This window comes from Neomonachus schauinslandi, chromosome 3, assembly GCF_002201575.2.
Source record: "Neomonachus schauinslandi chromosome 3, ASM220157v2, whole genome shotgun sequence".
Taxonomy (NCBI): Eukaryota; Metazoa; Chordata; class Mammalia; order Carnivora; family Phocidae; genus Neomonachus; species Neomonachus schauinslandi.
The window spans coordinates 92654768-92673913 of NC_058405.1; the positions used below are offsets into that span (position 1 = coordinate 92654768).

Here is a 19146-nt window from a genome sequence, read left to right on the forward strand (position 1 = left end):
TCTCCCTCTGCTGCTGCTCCTGCTTGTGCTCTCTCTCTGTCAAATAAAATCTTGAAAAAAAATCAATGTAAAAACAACAAAAAGCAATCCAATGTAATTCATTATATGAATAGATGAAGGAAGGAAAACCAGATGAATCTCTCAGTAGATAAAGACAAAATCCAGCATCCATTCCTGTTAGAAACTCTCAGCAAAGTAGGAATAGAAGGGAACTTATTCTACCTGGTTAAGGGTATATGAAAAATGGACCTCCAACATCATACTTAATGGTGGAAGACTGGGTGCTTTCCTCCTAAGATTAGGAACCAGGCAGAGGTGTCTGCTCATAATCACTTCTATTCAACACTGAGCTGGAAGTTCTAGCCAATTTATTGAGGGAAGAAAAATAAATAAAAGGCATCCCTATTAGAAAGGAAAAAGTAAAATTGCCATTATTCACTGGTGACATGATTACCTACATAATCTATTATGATTTTATTATGATTATTATAAAATCCTGCAGAATCTGTATAAACTACTATAATCGAGGCTTAAGGAAGTTGTAGGATATAAGACTAATACACAAAAATCAATTGTGTTACTACTAATATACGGCTTGAAAATTACAAAAAACCTTTTATAATAGCATTACAAAGTATGAAATGGAATACATTTGCTAGAGTGTAAGACTTTTGCACTGAAGACTCTTAAAACCACTGAGAGGGGCACCTGGGTGGCTCAGTTGGTTGAGCGACTGCCTTCAGCTCAGGTCATGATCCTGGAGTCCCGGGATCGAGTCCCACATCGGGCTCCCTGCTCAGCAGGGAGTCTGCTTCTCCCTCTGACCCTCCCCCCTCTCATGTGCTCTCTCTCTCTCAAATAAATAAATAAAATCTTAAAAAAAAAAAATCACTGAGAAAACTTTTAAAAGACCAAAATAAATGGAGATACCTTGTGTCTGTGGGTCAGAAAAAATATGGTGAAGAGGTCATGTCTCCTCAAAATGATGTATAGCTTCCAATCAAAATCTCAGCACACTTCCTCCCTTCATAAATATATACATAATTATATACTCTACAGTTTAGAAATAACTTATTCTATTTTATTCTAAAATTTATAAGGAAAGTTAAAAAGACCTATGATGTGGGAAACAAAGGCAGAAAAAAATTATAAAATATCCTTACTACCTACAGCCCATTGACAAGTCTTTGAAACAGGCAGAATGACATTCCTCTAGGGACTCAACTGCCTCAATGTTAATACTTTGCTAAGGGCAAAAGACAATCCTAGGACAAACCCCCAACCCCGGATCCTGTAAGTCTACTTTAACATATAAAAATTCCTTCAGAAATTTCCTTTATCTCTAAACTCCCCAAGATACGTATTATTTATCTCTAAACCCCCCAAGATTCGTGTTGGCAATCACCTCCCCCCCTCCCCCCAAACATATGGCCCACCGAGATACATCTCAAGGGTCTCATGACTTAGGTTGTATTAGACAATAATAAATGACCTTTTCCCAACAATAGTTAACCCCCTCAAGGTCCTGGAAACCTCACTTCTAAATTCCTTAGAGACTTAAACTATAACTCCCTCCCAACTTGAAAGTACATAATGGGCCACTCCTCATGACCCCGGTGCAGCTCTTCCTGCCCATGGGTCCTATCCCCGTGCTTTCATAAAATCACCTTTTTGCACCAAAGACATCTCAAGAATTCTTTCTTGGCCATCGGCTTCGAACCCTAATGTTCTATCCTACATCAACCTGTAGTTAACTCACAAAAAGAAGAAAAAAAGTTGTAGGAATTACACTGATTACATGACTTAGTACTATAAAGCTACATCAACCAAGACATTGTGTGTGGTATTGATATATAGATGACATATCAATGAAAACCAGTGCAGAAACAGACCTACACTTACATGTATGTTCAGTTGATTTTTGACCAAGGTGTTTTTGGGGGGAAGAGGTGATCTTTCCAAAAAAAGGTACTGGAACAATTGGATATCCATATGCAAATAAATGAACCTCAGCTCTTACCTCGTACCCTATGCAAAAATAACTCAAAATTTGTCAAGATGTAAATGTAAATATAAAAGCAAGAACTATAAAACTTCTAAAAGAAAACACAGAAGAAAATGTTAAAGACTTTGATTTTGGTAAAAATGTCTTAAATACAGCACAATGAGCACAAACTGTAAAAGATTAGTCAGGCTTCATCAAAATGAAAAAGTTTGCTTTTCAAAATACACTGTTAAGAAAATGAAAAGACAAGCCATGGACTTGGAGAAAATATTTATAGAACATCCAACCAAAGACTTGTGCCTAGAAAACAACAACAAAAAATCTCTTCTAACTACATAGGTAGGACCTAACCCTATTAAAAAGTGCTAAAAGATCTGAACAAACACTGGAGCAAAGATACGTCATACTCACCATCGTTAGTCTAGTGAAGTGCAAGTTAAAGTCACGGTGAGAGGCACTTGGGTGGCTCAGTCGTTAAGTGTCTGCCTAGAAAACACATTTCCTAAGTCAGATGTGTGGGTTAAGAACGTTTTCTTTATAGATAATACATGTATATAGTTTTAAGGTCAGAACGTAAAAGGAAATCAGTAAAAACTCTCCTTTCCACTTCTGTTCTCTGACCAGTACACCGTGCTCTCCCCTACCCCGTGAACGTTTAAGCAAATACAAACATATATGCTTACTTTTCCCCCATTTTCCTCAAAAGGTGGCTTACTTTAAAAATAATGGTCTGCTTTATGCTTTCCTTTACCTTTAACATACCTTGAAGATACTACTAGAGCACTTCCTGTGCCTCTTTCTTTTTTTTTTTTTTTAACAGTTGAAAAATATGTTTCATTTTTTGGGCATATTATTTATTTAGTAAGTCCCCCCACTGGAGGACATTTGGATTTTTCTGAGCATTTGCTACTGTAAGCAATGCTACAGTTAGTACCCTTGTATGTATATAACACACACGTGTGAGAATGTATCTCTGTGATCAATTCTTGGAGTGGAATTCCTAGGTCAAAGGGTATATGCATATGCATATGTAATTTTCATACATATCAAATTGCCCTCTGATGTACATACCTCAGGTCATGGTCCCATGGTCCTGGGATCGAGCCCTATGTCGGGCTCCCTGCTCGGCAGGAAGCCTGCTTCTCCCTCTCCCACTCCCCCTGCTTATGTTCCCTCTCTCAATGTCTCTCTCTCTAATAAATAAATAAAATCTTTAAAAAAAATTATTTTAAAAAATAAAGTCATGGTGAGAACACAACACTCCCACTGAAATGGCTAGAATTAAAAAGGTTTATTAATTAAAACCCCAGTTTTGGCTAGGATGTGGAAGAACTGGAACTCTGATAGGCCACTGGTAGGAATGTAAAGAGGAACCACTTTAGAAGATGAGTTGGCAGTTTCTTAAAAGGGTAAACCAACCCCTACCGTACGATCCAGCCATTCCACTTCTGGGTGAAATGCAAGTGCACGTCCGCATATGACTACCCGCAGCCTTATTTGTTGTAGCACAAAATGAGAAGCCACCTCTTTTGCCTCTTTCGTAAGGAAGGTGTTTAGTTTTGTCTCTTCCTCCTCAGGCCTTTTTATGTGTTTGTGCACCAAAGTTCTTATCTCACCAAATGGGTTGAATGGCTGGTGTCTTTCTGCCATTGCGGAAGAGAACCCCTTCCCCTTGCTGCAGAATGGGAAGATTGGATTCTAGCCCTAACTCTGACACCCTGGGCCAACCAGGACCTTGGAGTTCTTAACTGCCAAATGAAAGGCTTAAGTTATATTTATTCATTCACGAATATTTTTAAGCACCTGACATGTGCCCAGCACTCTTTTGGGTACTAGTAACACAATGAAAATTGGCTAAAGTCCCTGCCCTCATGGAACCAGTTATCTATTAACCTATGATGTGGCGGACACGGTCTTCGGTTTCAGGAGCTATGGCCTACTGTCTTAATCTCAAGGAGTTTATCAATTAGTAGGGAAGGGAGACCAACATAACAGAACTACTGTTGTAAGGAATGTTATGAAGGAAACCGTTTGAGGGGAGACCCACCCTTAGCAGGGCCTGCAGGGGAGGCCTCTCGGTGGAGTGGCACTTGAGCTGACATCCAGAGGAAGAAAGGCAAAGTGCTCTCATTTGCCTTCACTGTCTCTTCTCTCAGAAGTCCAGACTGAACTGAAGACTGTGATTTGATTTCTTAGAATGTAGGCACCTCTAACTGTGAGCAGTTTCACGGGGCCCTCTGTTCCTTACCTCACACCTTCACAGTGTTTCAGTGTCTTGTTCAGGAACTGTAAGTGCTAATAAATTAAACAGATCTAACATTTGAAATTCTGTTTTAAAAAATATTTAATTTGTTTTTGTTTTGTTTTCTTTGCTGCGTTAGAGTTACATTGTAGGTTATCTGAATTTTGGTAAGAGTAATAACACTCATCTAGATCATTGGTTTCCACTACAGGCCTGAATGAGTTCTCAGGTTCATATGCTAAATGAATGTCACCTAATAGAAAATAATATCTCACACAGGCATGCTATATATTTCGAATGTACATAGATGCTGTTGTACTTAATAAAATGACAATTCATTTAATAACGTTACTGAATTCTTAGTTCAGCTAGTAACAGCTCAACATTTCCTCAGTGGTTCCATTGTTTTAGATGACCTCTGAATTTTGATGGCGTGTTAGCTTCATTTTGTGTTCTACCAATTTTTCAAAGTAGCTTAGTCTGGAGATCTAGGAGAACGTAGCAAAAGACTGTGCATATACTACAAGCGTCTACTTGAATATAATAAAAATAATCTTTCTCTTATAGATATTCCTTTAAGGACCAACCTGCCACCACCATTCAGAAATTATAAATATGGTAACTAATTTTACTTATTCTTTAAAAACGTATATTAATACAATTTTACGTTAGTTTTATGTTGATAGCGATTTAAATTTGGTTTTCAAAAATGAGTTTACTATCTGTAAATAAAAACCAAAATGGAAGTTTATTTAGAAATATAGGAATCCTGGTGTATCGGTGAAGTAAATTGTAATAGTGTATGAAAGTGGCCTATTTGTGAGGAACAAATAACATGTTTGGCAAATGATGTCTAAAATGAATTTCTTTGTCAGGTAACCAGGAAAGAAAAATGATTTCAGACTAGGAATTAAAAGAAGAGATTAAACATTTTAAATGCCAATAACTTAAGCATAGTATATAGTAATTTTACATGTTACAGGGGTCGATTAAACAATGCAGTAATGAGGCAGGAAGTTGGGTTCCATTATTTGGTATAAAGGTGGTACAGTTATTAACCTTCAGCATAGTGACACTCACCAAACTTTGAGTTTGAGATCTCACTTGAAAATTATGACGCATCTAATAAATATTTCTGTTAATTGGTACAGACATTTTTTGAAGTATAAATTTTTTATTACCTCAGATCATTTTTTGGAGTGGCTTTTAATTCTGTTCCCATTTGGTAGAGCAACTTATGACCTAAAATACTTTGAAATCACAATCTTCACCGTGTGTATGCATTTTAATATCCAGAGACTAATTGTGAGGTCATAAGGGGTAGTCAAGCAGAAGTTGAAGGCACTGAGTGGAAAGTACTTTGATTTATTGGGCTTAAAGAATTTACATACTAAATATTGAATAAGAGAAAGGAATAAAAAGCACAGTTAAGTAAATATGAAACTTCTCAATTCTGGCTTTCGTGGCTTTCAGAGTATAATGACTTGCAATATAACCTTAAACTTGAATCAACCTACAGATGCCATTTCCTTTTTGCATGGTGTGTGTGTGTGTGTGTGTGTGTGCACGCATGTGCATGCATATGCATACATATTCCAACTTGTGTTCCATATAAGTCATTTTGAAAGATAAGTTTTAGATACTGAATGCATTAGAATATCTGACTGTTAATCATCACGGGGGTAGATAACGTACCTCTTATATTGTCCCACCTTATTAACACTGTTTTGACCTAGGATTTGTATACTATTCAGGTGAATTGGCAGAAGAAGTGAACACATTTATCTGTGAGATGAGAAATTAGAGAAACACTAGGGTTTTGATAGACTTTCAGTGACCCAGTCTGGGTTTGGCTCTGTAACAATCTGCTGCTTTGTGTTCAAAAAGGAAGGCCAAACGTTACTTTCTCACCTGTCCTTGTCCTCCAGTATTGCTACCTGCTCTGTGGGAATAGAACACATTGGGTGTTGGGGAGTGGAAAGGGTCCAGAGTCAGATTTCAGCTTTGCTGGTTACTGTCTCCATGCCCTTGGGCAAAGGGCTGGCTCGCCGGCCAGACCACGGAGTCTGAGATTTCTTAGGGCCCCTCCTCCTATTTAATTGACATCTACATCTATGACTGATTTATCCCGACCAGACTGGGTTCTAAAGCACATTGGATGTGGTCTTATTTTTAAATCCTGATCACCTAGACGCTGTGCCTGTGTACAGTAACTATTGGTGGCTATGCAGTGTGGAGCTGCTGATACTGTTTATTTCATAAGGCCATGTGTGATTAAACCCACTTGTGTGAACACATCAAATGCACCACAGATATATTCTTTTTATTTTTTATTTTTTTTCAAGGTTTTATTTATTCATTTGAAAGAGACAGAGCACAAGCAGGGGGAGTGGCAGGCAGAGGGAGAAGCAGGCTCCCCGCTGAGCAAGGAACCTGATGGTGGGGCCTAGGACCTGGAGATCATGACCTGAGCCGAAAGCAGATGCTTAACCGACTGAGCAACCTAGGTGCCCCGATTCTTTTTATTTTTATGAGGTGACTTTCCTCAAGGAATTTGCGCTTCAGGTACAATACCCACAGGTGCTGTTTCTGTTAATAATGAAGATTTTTTTTTTTTTTAAAGAAGTAAAAACAAGTGAAAGAGATTATTCAACAAAGAAAAGGACATTATTAGTACAATATCTTTTGCTAGCTGGTTGTTTCCCTGACCCTCTTACCAAGTCTTACTAGTTTCTGTTGGAGGGAAAAATCTGAAAATTTCTGTTCAAATAATTTCTTATTCTGCTAAAAAAAAAATGTGGCCTTCTTATTGTGGGTTTGCAGGACCTATTAGAGCAAGGATATTTCTAATAAAGGCTCATTAGCAAAATATGTAGAACATGACTAATATTAGGTAAGATCAAACCACAGTTTGGCTTGTTGGTTGTAACAGACTTTAAGTAGGATCCTTTTAGTTAAAAAACTTACTGGCTTTTCTTTTTTTTAAAAAATATTTTATTTATTTATTTGACAGAGAGAGACACAGCGAGAGAGGGAACACAAGCAGGGGGAGTGGGAGAGGGAGAAGCAGGCTTCCTGCGGAGCAGGGAGCCCGATGCAGGGCTCGATCCCAGGACCCTGGGATCGTGACCTGAGCCAAAGGCAGACGGTTAACGACTGAGCCACCCAGGCGCCCCCTTACTGGCTTTTCTAACTTGTCTCTAATAATAAACCGTTATCTAGCTATAATGAGAAAAAGATAATAGGTAACTCAGAATAACAGATAATCCAAAAGCCAATTTGTTTATTTTCTTGTGTACATTCTGAGCTTATTTTTAGCAGTTGTGGTGTATTTACATTCCTAATATGCATTTTTTCACCTAGATTAGATTTATTTTTAGTTCTTAACAGTACATAGTTGCAGTCCTAGGATTAGGCTGACCTTGTGTTAAAAATTGCAATAGATAACTGAAAGTTGACTATTTAAAATAATGGGTAATTCAGTGCTAGTTCTTAACTGGGTAGCTACCCTTTTCTTTCGTATTATTAGAACAGAGTTAAATCAAGGCCTGTTTTTTAAGTAGATCCTTTCATTTCATTTTACTATTGGAATTCTTTATTGAATCGAATGGCATGATTGATAGAAATGAATTTTAGTTTAAGGTTAAGAGTTTGTCCAGATATAATAATACATGTAATCATAATACATTAATTGGATGGTTAAACAAAACTGAGTGAAGAATTGGAAACTTTCTGACTTGTAACCCGTTAAATGCTGAGCCCCTGCTATAATTAAGAGCTCACTGATGCAGAGTCGGACTTCACCGAATGTAGAGAAATGACTTACTGGAAAAGCACAGCATAGCCTGACATCAAGATAAACAGATTAAGGAGTGAAGGAGGATTGAATAAAGCAGATTAGATGGTGTGAGCCTGTGCAATGTTTGAAAACCAGGAGGCAAATACTGATATTCTTTGGGCATTAGCAGCCCTGCTCACATTACCAGTGAGCCTGAGCTCAGAGAGTGGTAACAAGTTGTCAGGATAATTGTTTGACTCCTGTCACTATATGTATTCTGAAATATTACTAGGTTTTTTTGAACTGCTTATGTTAATGTGTGACATTTTTTACATTATTTGCTAATTATAGCCTTTTGCAACTCCAAAAAACAGGATCGAGTAATATCCACCTGTCTTCTATTCTAAGGGAAAATGTGCCAAGTTCATTTCAGGTTATGGCACCCAGCTGTGTGTGTCAAAGACGAAGGCTTTCAAATATCTTTAAACAGCAGTGACCTTTAAGGTGATGATATATAAAAGTAATTTTTTTTTTTTTACAGTATACTAGATTTTTAAGTGAATGGATCATAAGGCAAGGACTTAAGTTTCTCACTTTCATAGCTGCACCCTCCCATTTCAGATTATTCAAATGAAGTTTTAAAATAATCTTTTACGAAGACTTCTTTTTTCTTTCAGATAAACTAAAGATTGTTCATCAAGCACATAAAGCAAAGGTACGTTTCATATGTACAGTAGTATCTGACACATGGCAAGTGATCGCTGTTGCCTGTCTCAGTGAATAAATGAATGAACACACGTACTTCTGAAATATTTCCCATTATAATAGCATTTTTTATTTTGTAAGTACCCTTTCTACAGCCATTAAGGAAAAAAAAAACCCCATTAAGCCCCTGTTAGTAGTAGATCCTTTAAAAGAGTGTTAATTTTTTAAAAAGCGTGCATGTTCTATATCAAGCAAATATTTAACGTAAAAATTAAATTTGCAAAAAAATGTTTTTTGAAGTTACTAATTCATAGGCAACAGCCATACCCTCATGCCATTTTCTTTGTAATCTCTGGTATACAGTTATTTGAAAGCTGATTGAGTTTATGGTGGGTATCTAGGATTAGAGAAGACAATGAAATTAGGTGAATTAAAAAATAAATGCTTGGGGCGCCTGGGTGGCTCAGTTGGTTAAGCATCTGCCTTTGGCTCAGGTCATGATCTCAGAGTCCTGGGATCGAGCCCTGCATTAGGCTTCCTGCTCAGTGGGGAGTCTTCGAAATGCTAGTGAGGGTCATTCAGTTGTCCACACTCATTGAACTGAACTCCCCTTAAGATCTGTGCCTTTTATTTATATGAAATTCTACCTGAATTTCACAAAACAGTAGACGTGCCAAAAGGGATCCAACATAAGACTTAAATGGAAATGCTTAGGATATTTGGATGGGAAGATGCAACAGTATGAAGATGTCCGTTTTTTCTTAGTTTACGAATTTAATGCCACCCCATCTATATATGAATGAAAGAAGCTGATTATAAAATTAATATGCAAAAAATAAATGAGAATAGTTAGGAAAAGGAAGAGAAAGGGGAATGACTAGCCCTGACATGTGTTACCCATATTATTAAACTCTAGTAATTAAAACAGTGTGGTGCTGCCATATGAACTCTTAGGTCAATGGCACAGAATTAAAAGTCCAAAAATTGACCCAAATATATATCAGAATTTAGTGTATAGTAAATATGATATTTTAAAGCTATGGAGAAAACATGAGGATTCAGTAAGTGTTACTGGGACAATTGGGAGATATCCAGAAAACAGTGAGTTGAATCCATATCTTTTTTTTTATGCCAAAATAAATACCTACTGGATTAATGACTTAAATGTGAAAATAAAGCTCACAGGTGAGGACAGAGGTGAAACCAACTGAACATGAGTAGATCATTTGTTCAAGCTGGGTGATGGGTGTGTGGAGGGTTCATTGTGCTGTTCTGTATGTTTGAAATTCTTCATAATTAAAAACTTAAAAAAAATGAAATTGACAAAAACATTTGAAGAGAACAGGGAATTTTAAAATTAATCTTAGAATGAAGGTCTTTCTAAGTATGGTAGAAAACCCAGAAACCATAAAAAATTGATAATTTTACTTTATTCAAACACTCAGCACCTTTTTCTAGGGAAAAAAAACACTAAAAAATTGAGAAACAAGTGAAAACGGGGAAAATTTTCTAACTTATATTACAGAAAAGGCCTGATTTCCTTAGTATATGATGCTGTTTTATAATTCCATTTAAAAAATTATCCTTCAAGTCCATTAAAAAACAATATTTACGACTTGACTCAAAATAAATGCAAATTCAGACTACACTTACTCTCCATCTGTTAGGTTGGCAAGGATCAGATGGTTTTGATAGTACACCGTGTCAGTGATGCTCTGGGGACTAGTACTCTCAGCGATTGGTAGCGTTCCTGTAAAGTGGTACGGCTGCTCTGGAGCGTCATTTAGCAATATCTGCCAAAATAAAATTGCATGTGCTCTCTGACCTAACAATTCTACTTCTAGGAACTTACCTTACACGTAAAACTCATACAAAGGCAAAATGATACATGTTATGAGGGTATTTGTTGCAGGGTTGTTTATGGTAGCAAGAGATGGAAACAACCTGAATGTCCATCCATGGGGACAGAGTGTGTTGTGTGTGTGTGTGTGTGTGTGTGTGTGTGTGTGTGTGTATCCCTTCAGTGGAATAGCCCACGGCCTTGATAAATTGAGGCAGCTAGTATTACTGGTTTTGAATGATTTTAAGCTATATTTTAAGAGGAAAAAGTCATGTGTTAGAATATACCATACAATATGCTGTTATGTGTTTGTAAAAGTTTACCTGCACATTTCTGCCTGCATGAACGTGTACAGAGACAGCCTCTAGAAGGATAACGCCAGAATTAGTGTAAGTTCTCTGGAAGGAAACTAGACCACCTGGTAGATAAGGGTTGGGAGGAGACTTACTTTTCTCTCCTTCCCTATGTGCTTGGAGAATTTTGTATCATGAGTATGTGCTACCTATTCTTTTTTTTTTTTTAAGATTTTATTTATTTATTTGACAGAGAGACAGCGAGAGAGGGAACACAAGTAGGGGGAGTGGGAAAGGGAGAAGCAGGCTTCCTGCTGAGCAGGGAGCCTGATGCGGGGCTTGATCCAAGGACCCTGGGATCATGACCTGAGCCGAAGGCAGATGCTTAATGACTGAGCCACCCAGGCGCCCCTTTGTGCTACCTATTCTAAAGTGATTTTTTTTTAAAGATTTTATTTATTTATTTGACAGAGCACAAGAGAGCACAAGCAGGGGGAGCGGCAGGCAGCGGAAGAGGGAGAAGCAGGCTCCCTGCCGAGCAGGGAGCCCCACTCAGGGCTCAGTCCCAGGACCCTGGGATCATGACCTGAGCCAAAGGCAGATGTTCAACTGACTGATCCACCCAGGCGCCCCTAAAATGATTTTTTTAAAAATAACATTCCCCCCCCCCCTTTAATCTGTGTACTCTGGAGGTCAAGCCCTGCACTCTCTAGTGGGTGAAGTTGTGGACTGTGGAGCATGGCTTCTGGGCCTTCTGTTTTAGCTGCTGGAGTGGCCTTTCTGTTCCCTCTTAGCTACATTCTAGAAATAGACTATGTTGCTAAGCAGCACCTGGTTGACAGGTGGTACTGTGTGTCCAACTAGTGGTCACCTCTGTATGCTTTTTAGGGGCAGATATCAACTCAAAATCTTCTCCTATATTATAATGTTTAACTGGATTTGTAAATTTCAGTGGAGGGCCAACTCATCCACTCCCACCCCAAACCTCATAGAGAAAGGTTACAGTCAGTATGACACGGGGTCAAGTTAATATGACGTGGGATCAAGTGTTTGCTATTAGGGCAAGGTTTTTAGATACGTGGACTTTCGGCCATACAGGTAAACTTGCTTCTCTCCGAAGTCAGGCTGGTCAGAGCTTAGGGGCCTCAGTTCCGTATACTCTGGGGTCTGTTTCTTTTTCTCACTCTCTCTCTTTGTAAAGATTTTCCTTATTTATTTGAGATGGAGCGTGAGTGGGGGTGGGGGTGGGGGGAAGAGGCAGAGGGAGAAGCAGACTCCCCGCTGAGCAGGGAGCCCGACGTGGGGCTGGATCCCAGGACCCCGGGATCATGACCTGAGCTGAAGGCAGCCACTTAACCGACTGAGCCACTCAGGCGCCCCCCTCTTCTGTTTCTTAACCTCTCTGACTCCTGGAATATTGTGAGGATGAGATGACAATGATGATGGTGAGGACAACAGCCACAGAACGGTGACAGCTAGCATGGAGAGGCCTTGCTCTGTGACTGACACTCCCTTACGGTTTTCTGTACTTCATCTCATTTCATCCTCACCATGGGGCGAAAGAAGATTCATCCCCCCCACCTTTTTTTTTTTTTTTAGAGTGAGAGATTGAGGGAGCAGGGTGTGGGGAGGGAGAGAGAGAATCTTAAACAGGCTCCACACCCAGCACAGAGCCTGACATGGGGCTCCATCTCACGACCCTGAGATCATGACCTGAGCCGAAATCAAGAGTTGGATGCTAAACCAACTGAGCTACCCAGGGCCCCCTCCCTGTTTTTTTATAGAGGAGGAAACTGAGTCTTGGAGAGGCTGTGTAGTTTGTGGAGAACACAGAGTGGGGCATCAGTGGAACCCAAATTTTCATCCAGACCTGGCCCCAGAGCTCCATGCTAGGGCGCTGTCTCCCCAGCACTTACGGAGTGTGTGCACACGGTCGGTGCTCACATCCATTTGCTTCTGCCCTGATGATGACGGGAACAGCATGTGACTTTGGTTATTGCTGTGACCCAGAGTAACAATTCTGTGTCTTCGAGAAGCCTTCACCAAATATGAAGCACATACGGGTACCGATAAGATGGAGGTTTTCTTTCTTCCTAGACGAACGAGCTTGTGTTGAGTCTGGAAGACGACGACACACTCATTCTGGAAGAAGACAGCACGCTGCGTGCCGGTGGAATCGGTGAGAAAGAGTGCCCCATGGTGCTGGATGGGCGCTCACTTCCCCAGCCTCTCTGCCAACGCCCGGCTGATTATGTTTGGATAACTCACCGCAAAGTAAATGCTACCCTGGGTGCTCTTTACACTCCCTGATAATTATTCAAAGGAGGAGGATGAGAATGATGTACGTTCAGAGCATTTGCCTGAGGGCAGGCGATATCTGCTCTCCAAATGTGCAGAATGCAAATAGTTCTTTTCTGCAGGTATGCTCAGAATTCTGCTGAGGGTTGTTTTAAGTGATTGACAGGTTATTACTCACTTAATAACCTACTTACTCTTATCAGCATCATTTGAACCGATGGTTTGAGAGAAATGGACCTGGTAGAACTAATGTGGAATAATGAAGTGAGATGTTTGTATAGCGTGCAGTGCGGTTTCTAATAGTCCTCCGGATCACTCAGGGCCCGCCGAGTCGTGGAATTTCAAATAGGAGCCTCGCGTGTGTGCTCGAAAGGGGGCCCAAATTCGCTTTTCAGCCTAGAATGTGCATGTAGTGCTATTTTAAAGAAATGCCATGTGACGTGTTTTGTGACCATTAGATGTCACTCTAATTCTGTGTATGTACACCTGAAGGTTATCTGGCAATGGGAGTGAAGATTTTCAGGGAGGTGTGAGCTGTTGAAGGTGCTATGCCTCTGACGCACCTTTGTGGTCCGTGACTCTAAGGAAACAGTCCAAATCACACTTTATAACTATCCAGACACACAGCTTACGGGGCCGTCTAAGTGAGGTCCATGTTAGGAAGCCTTACTTTTTTTTTTTTTTTTTTGACAGGTGTTCTGTTGAGTTATTTTAAGGACATATGTCAGGAATTCAGTTTTGCGTGACACGTGTGGCTAAAGTGAGTTCCTGACTAGTCTTCTCATTTAAATAGGATTCTAAATAACATGTTACAAAATCTTAGACTTACTTTCCTCGTTTGTCTACACTATTGGCTACATTTAGTGTCTTTCCATATTATCAATATGTAAGGTTGCTATTGTTCGAAAACAGTTTTTATTTTGGCATTTATTTCCTCAAATGCTGGTATATTATTATAGCAAGTGGCACCTGTGTTATTGAGGCACGGGGCACCTAGAAGCTAGCCCCGCTTGTTGTTAAAACATAAAGCTGTAATTCTTGCAACGGACTGGTTTGGTATGATGTAGGGATTGAAACCTCTATGGAAAAGATCAGAAACAAACTAAAAAAGAGTCAGATCTCACAATATGGTAAAGTTTTGACCTCTCAAATAAGTGGGGTAAGAATGAATTAGCCAGAAAATGATGTTGGGCCCATTGCCAAAGTATTTGGGAAAATAAAATTTAAATCCTATCCCAACCTTTATTCCAAAATAAATTGTAGATTGATTATATGTCATAATGTAAAAAATTTTTTTTATTTTTTAAAAATTAAAAAAAAAAGATTTTATTTATTTATTTATTTGAGAGAGAGAGAGAGAGCACGAGCAGGGCAGAGGGAGAGGGAGAAGCAGACTCGCCGCTGAGCAGGGGGCCCAACATGGGGCTCAATCCCAGGACCTTGAGATCATGACCTGGGCCGAAGGCAGACGCTTAACCGACTGAGCTACCCAGGCGCCCCTAAAAAATTGTTTTTAAATAAAATGTAGCTTAGTAGTTTCATAATCTTGGGGAGAAAAGCTTTTCAAGCATGACCTTGAAGGCAGAGCCATAGAGCAGGGAGAAATGATAGATTCGTCCATGTAAAAACTAAAAAATGTAAACAGAGTTAAAGGAGAAGCACTAAACTATGAAAAGAATACTTCATATATGACAAAAGGTATTAGCCTGAATTTATATATATATATATATATATTTTTTTTTAAATGAAGAAAGACAGTTTGTTTTTTACAGATTTTATTTATTCATTTGACAGAGAGAGACAGAGAGAGAGAGAACACAAGCTGGGGGAGTGGGAGAGGGAGAAGCAGGCTTCCCACTGAGCAGGGAGCCCGATGCGGGGCTCGATCCCAGAACTCTGGGATCATGACCTGAGCCGAAGACAGATGCTTAATCAACTGAGCCACCCAGGTGCCCCTAGCCTGAATTTATAAAAAGCTCTTATAATTAGGTTGGAAAAATATAAGAAATCCTACTGATAGAAGAAATAGCTAACATATGAAAAATAGTTCAGCCTTACGAGTCCAGAGAGAAATACACATGAAGATAGATGCTATTTTATGTAGTATACTACATGGTTTTTAAGTGGTTAAGAATTAGAGACTGGAGCCAGAGTGCATGGGTTTACAACCCGATTCTGCCACTTACTGGCTGGGTGACCTTGGACAAGCAGTAATTTCAAAACTAACAGACGTCAAGAAAAGTGGTAGTATCCAAGAGAGTGTTGCGAAGTGGATACTCTCTGGTACTACTGTTGGGAATGTATATTACCTCTAACTTCCTGTAGGTCAGTTTGGCCAGTAAGACTTTACCACTCTTAACTTCCTGTAGCATCTGTTACCAGGCCAACAGGAGTACGCTTCCTTAAGCTCCGTGACTCCCCCGAGGTTGAGATGTGCCTTCAACGGGGTGGCAGGGTTCGCTCACCTTCCCTGTTTGTGAATCACTGATATAGAGCTTTCTTTATTGCATGGAAGTAGAATATATTGTGTGATGCCATTATTGTTTATAAATGTATATATTTACACGTCTGTATGTGTATGTGAAGAAAAAATCATGTAACAAAATTGTAGAAATGGTTCTCTGGCTGGTGGCACTGCAAGCATTTGATTTTTTTTTTTTCCTTCTCGATATTATCTAATTGTTCTCGTAATTTAAAATTTTTCTACAGTTCCCATGTAAATTAAGGAGCCAATTTTAAAGAATAGACTCCTAAAGTTGGAGAAAATTGGTTTGAATGAGGGCTCTGCATTTTACTTATTTTGTGACCATTCATAAGCCATTTAGTGTTTTTGATTCATGTAAAACAAAACAGAAACCACTGAACCTGTTTCAGAGCGTTGTCCTAAGAGTTGAATGAGAAAAGCCTATGAAAACATCTGGAACGATGCATGTAGAGACCCTCAGAAACACATATTTGGAAGCCATTTTAGAGAAGGCAATTGGCGAATGTTTTGAATTTATTAAAATTACTGAGTTGTTGGCTTAACTGTCATTTTCAGACTCATGTAATGACCAGCTGTAAAGGTAAGAATTAGATCCATCTTTCTGTCATTCTTGTTGTAAGGCCATGGGTCTTTGATGAGCATCAGATTCTTGTCACGAGTTCCCCACTAGTTTTAGGGTGGTCCTGGAACCTCACGATGCCCCCCAGCCCTGGCAAGCCCACAGCCCTGGTCTGGGGTGACTCCTGGCCCGGCTGGAGTGGCTTCCTGTCCGTGTCACCTGGAGCCGCCATGCTGTGCCCTGGAGAAGCTTCACATCCACATGGGAAGGAGGTGGTGGTCCCTGGAAGCCACAAAAAATTCTGAGTGGGAGGAGAGTTGTAAAAATGACACTTGAAGTGTGTGATTTTTCTAGGGAATTTCCCCTCCCTCGGTGCCATGTCTGGTTAGGTTTTTAAGTGGTTGAAGAGAAGAATTCCGAGTCCTCACTCTCCCTTTTCCCCACTTGATCTTGCTTAGAGCTGTCACTCTGCCATCACAGTTGCCATGGGAATAAGGCCAATGTAATAAATTTATCATTAGACTTTTCTGCAGAATTCATGAAAGGAAGACAAGGACTGTGAGCAGGGGGATCTTAGGGGAAAAAACTTGTTTGAAGATCTCTTTTCTCACGGAGAAATTCTCTGGTTCCTGCCCCAGCCTTTTAACTGTATTGCGGATCCCAATTGTATATTCTGCGCCTGACGTCAGGGCACATTTTCGCTTGTGGACTCAGAGCTAAAAGACCTCAGTAAAAAGATGTGCTTTTTTTTTTTTTTTTTTGGAAGGAAGAAGAAAGCTTTACTTAGAATTGTTATTTGTAAATGTAAAGATTTTTACCTTGTCATTAATGATTGTAGTTTTATGGACTCATTCCCCTAAGTGGTAAATTTGCACGTCAGTATTTTTGGGGTGGTGTTTTATCTCTTTCCTTTGGCTACATTCTACTACTATTATCTTTTGAATCCTCTTTCCTTAGGAAAGAAATGGTGGCAGGGTAACTCTTTTCAAGCCTGTTGTGTTTTACTGGAAATATTTTAAAACAAGATACAGCAGGCCAAACCCTAAGTGCTTATCTGAGGGAAGAGTTTGCTTCAAACCGGATCCTGTACTCATTCCAAAGCTCCCCTGTGGTCGGTTTTCATTTTATGTGTCAACTTATGTTGTCTGCCCACAACCAGAACCCTGACTTTGTGCCCAGCACCTTTTGATTATCTCAGATGTACAGCTGATATTGCAGGATTCTTTGGCTCTCACTTCTTTTTCAGGATCGTGTTTGATTTGTGTTTCCTGAACATTCCAGGTGCCTTTCCCATCCTCTTTTGAGTAATAATATCTTAGGGCATACATGCTTTCCTCCCTTAACGGCGTCTTACAGGGGCTGTTCTTTACCTTAAACATCAAAACAGTGGTAGTCTGGTATTCAAGAAGGTAGGTGGTGGGCTTGGGGAATTTGGGATTCCAGAACAAGGGGCCTGGATTGTTCTTCCCTTTTTACCCTCCCTTCACCACTGTGGGAATCCACAGGCCTGTGTCCAGTCTCTAAAAGGTCAGATTTATTTTACTATTTGCTCTCTTCAAACTGAACCTTGAAATCCTCTCTGCCCACTGATCTAAAAAACAGATGCTTGAAGCAAATGTGAAATAAAGCACTGTGTTTGGGAACTCTTGGCTGGATCACTTTGGTGCAAACTTAGAAATATAACTCAGCTGTAAAAAAAAAAAAAATATATATATATATATATATAAATATATAACTCAGCTGTGAGCATAGTTTTGAATGATTTGTAGTTTTGGATTTTATGAACCTTGGAAGGATAGGATATACTCCTGGATTAGGAGAGAAGGTAAAACTTTGTCCTTTTGGTCTCAAATTGCTGCAGAAACCAGACCTCACTCCTGTATTTTTTTTTTGGCCAATAACCTGTACTTATTATCACATTACAGCTTGCCTGATCATTAATTATCTGTACTACAGAGTCCGTGCGCAGGTCTCTGTCTCTCTTCTCAGACAGCAGTTGCTGTGCCTTATACTACTTTGGTGCCGACTAGTACAGGCTAGGGAGTTCAAAACTGTGCAATAAATCCTCATTGATAGGTGAGTTTTTGGAATAAATTAGTTAGGAGCTTAAGTATATTGCCTTGAATTTTTCTTGAGCTTTTACATATAAAATTGGTTTTTCTTACATTCTTTTATTTAAAGTCATTATTATTTTCCTGTTAAAGGTGTGTATATACATGGAGCTGACCTGTTTGGACACATTATAAAATTATTAATTTCAGGGGCCCCTGCGTGCCTCAGTCGGTTAAGCATCCGCCTTGGGCTCAGGTCAGGATGCCAGGGTCCTGGGATTGAGCCCCCCCCCACCCCCGCCCCATGTCGTATCGGGTTCCCTGCTCAGCAGGGAGTCTGCTTCTCCCTCTCCCTCTGCCCCCGACTCATGCTCTCTCTCTCTCTCTCAAATAAAACATAAAATCTTAAAAAAATTATTAATTTCATTTTCAAAGTTTGAATGTCCTGGCTTGTGTTCACTGCATTAAACTTGAAAGTCACATTAAAATGGTGCACAGTATTTGGAGGGTTCTTACTTGATTTCATTTGATAGTAAGACAAAGGGATGAACCGGCAATGTATTTATTGGATTTTAGATTTTACATTCATTTCAGATTCACACGCCAAGGCACTCTGCACCTGAGTGCACTGCACCTGCTGCACATTTAATTTAAAATCAGGTGCCCTAGGGGACTGGCACATAGTAGACTTCCTTGGGGTTCTTTGGAGCCATTTTAAGTAGAACTGGGGAAGCAAGAATTTAAGGGATAATGGTCGAAAGGGTGATGATGCAGAGGTCTTGAAAATCTTCTGTAATTTGTTTTCACTCTAATTGATAAGTAAATTTGTGGCGTAAATACAGGACATCATTCTCAAACATTTTCAAGAGAATTTTACAGATTTTAAAAAG

The 19146-nt window shown here is 39.5% G+C and overlaps 1 protein-coding gene and 1 long non-coding RNA gene across 8 annotated transcripts in view; one reads left to right on the top strand and one right to left on the bottom strand.

The window, feature by feature from the left end:
• C3H2orf76 (chromosome 3 C2orf76 homolog) overlaps positions 1-19146 on the top strand; it is a 59973-nt gene that overhangs the window by 37976 nt on the left and 2851 nt on the right. For all 7 annotated transcript variants that reach the window (XM_021695888.2, XM_021695885.1, XM_021695889.1 and 4 more), the window contains 3 exons: positions 4815-4865; positions 8703-8740; positions 12961-13042. In XM_021695888.2, coding sequence (XP_021551563.1) covers positions 4815-4865; positions 8703-8740; positions 12961-13042 — 171 coding nt within the window. The remainder of the gene's footprint in view (positions 1-4814; positions 4866-8702; positions 8741-12960; positions 13043-19146) is intronic.
• The window catches only part of LOC110585765, a 29508-nt gene continuing 26808 nt past the window's right edge, over positions 16447-19146 (bottom strand). The window contains exon 3 of the long non-coding RNA XR_002480635.1: positions 16447-16487. This is a non-coding gene — a long non-coding RNA (uncharacterized LOC110585765). The remainder of the gene's footprint in view (positions 16488-19146) is intronic.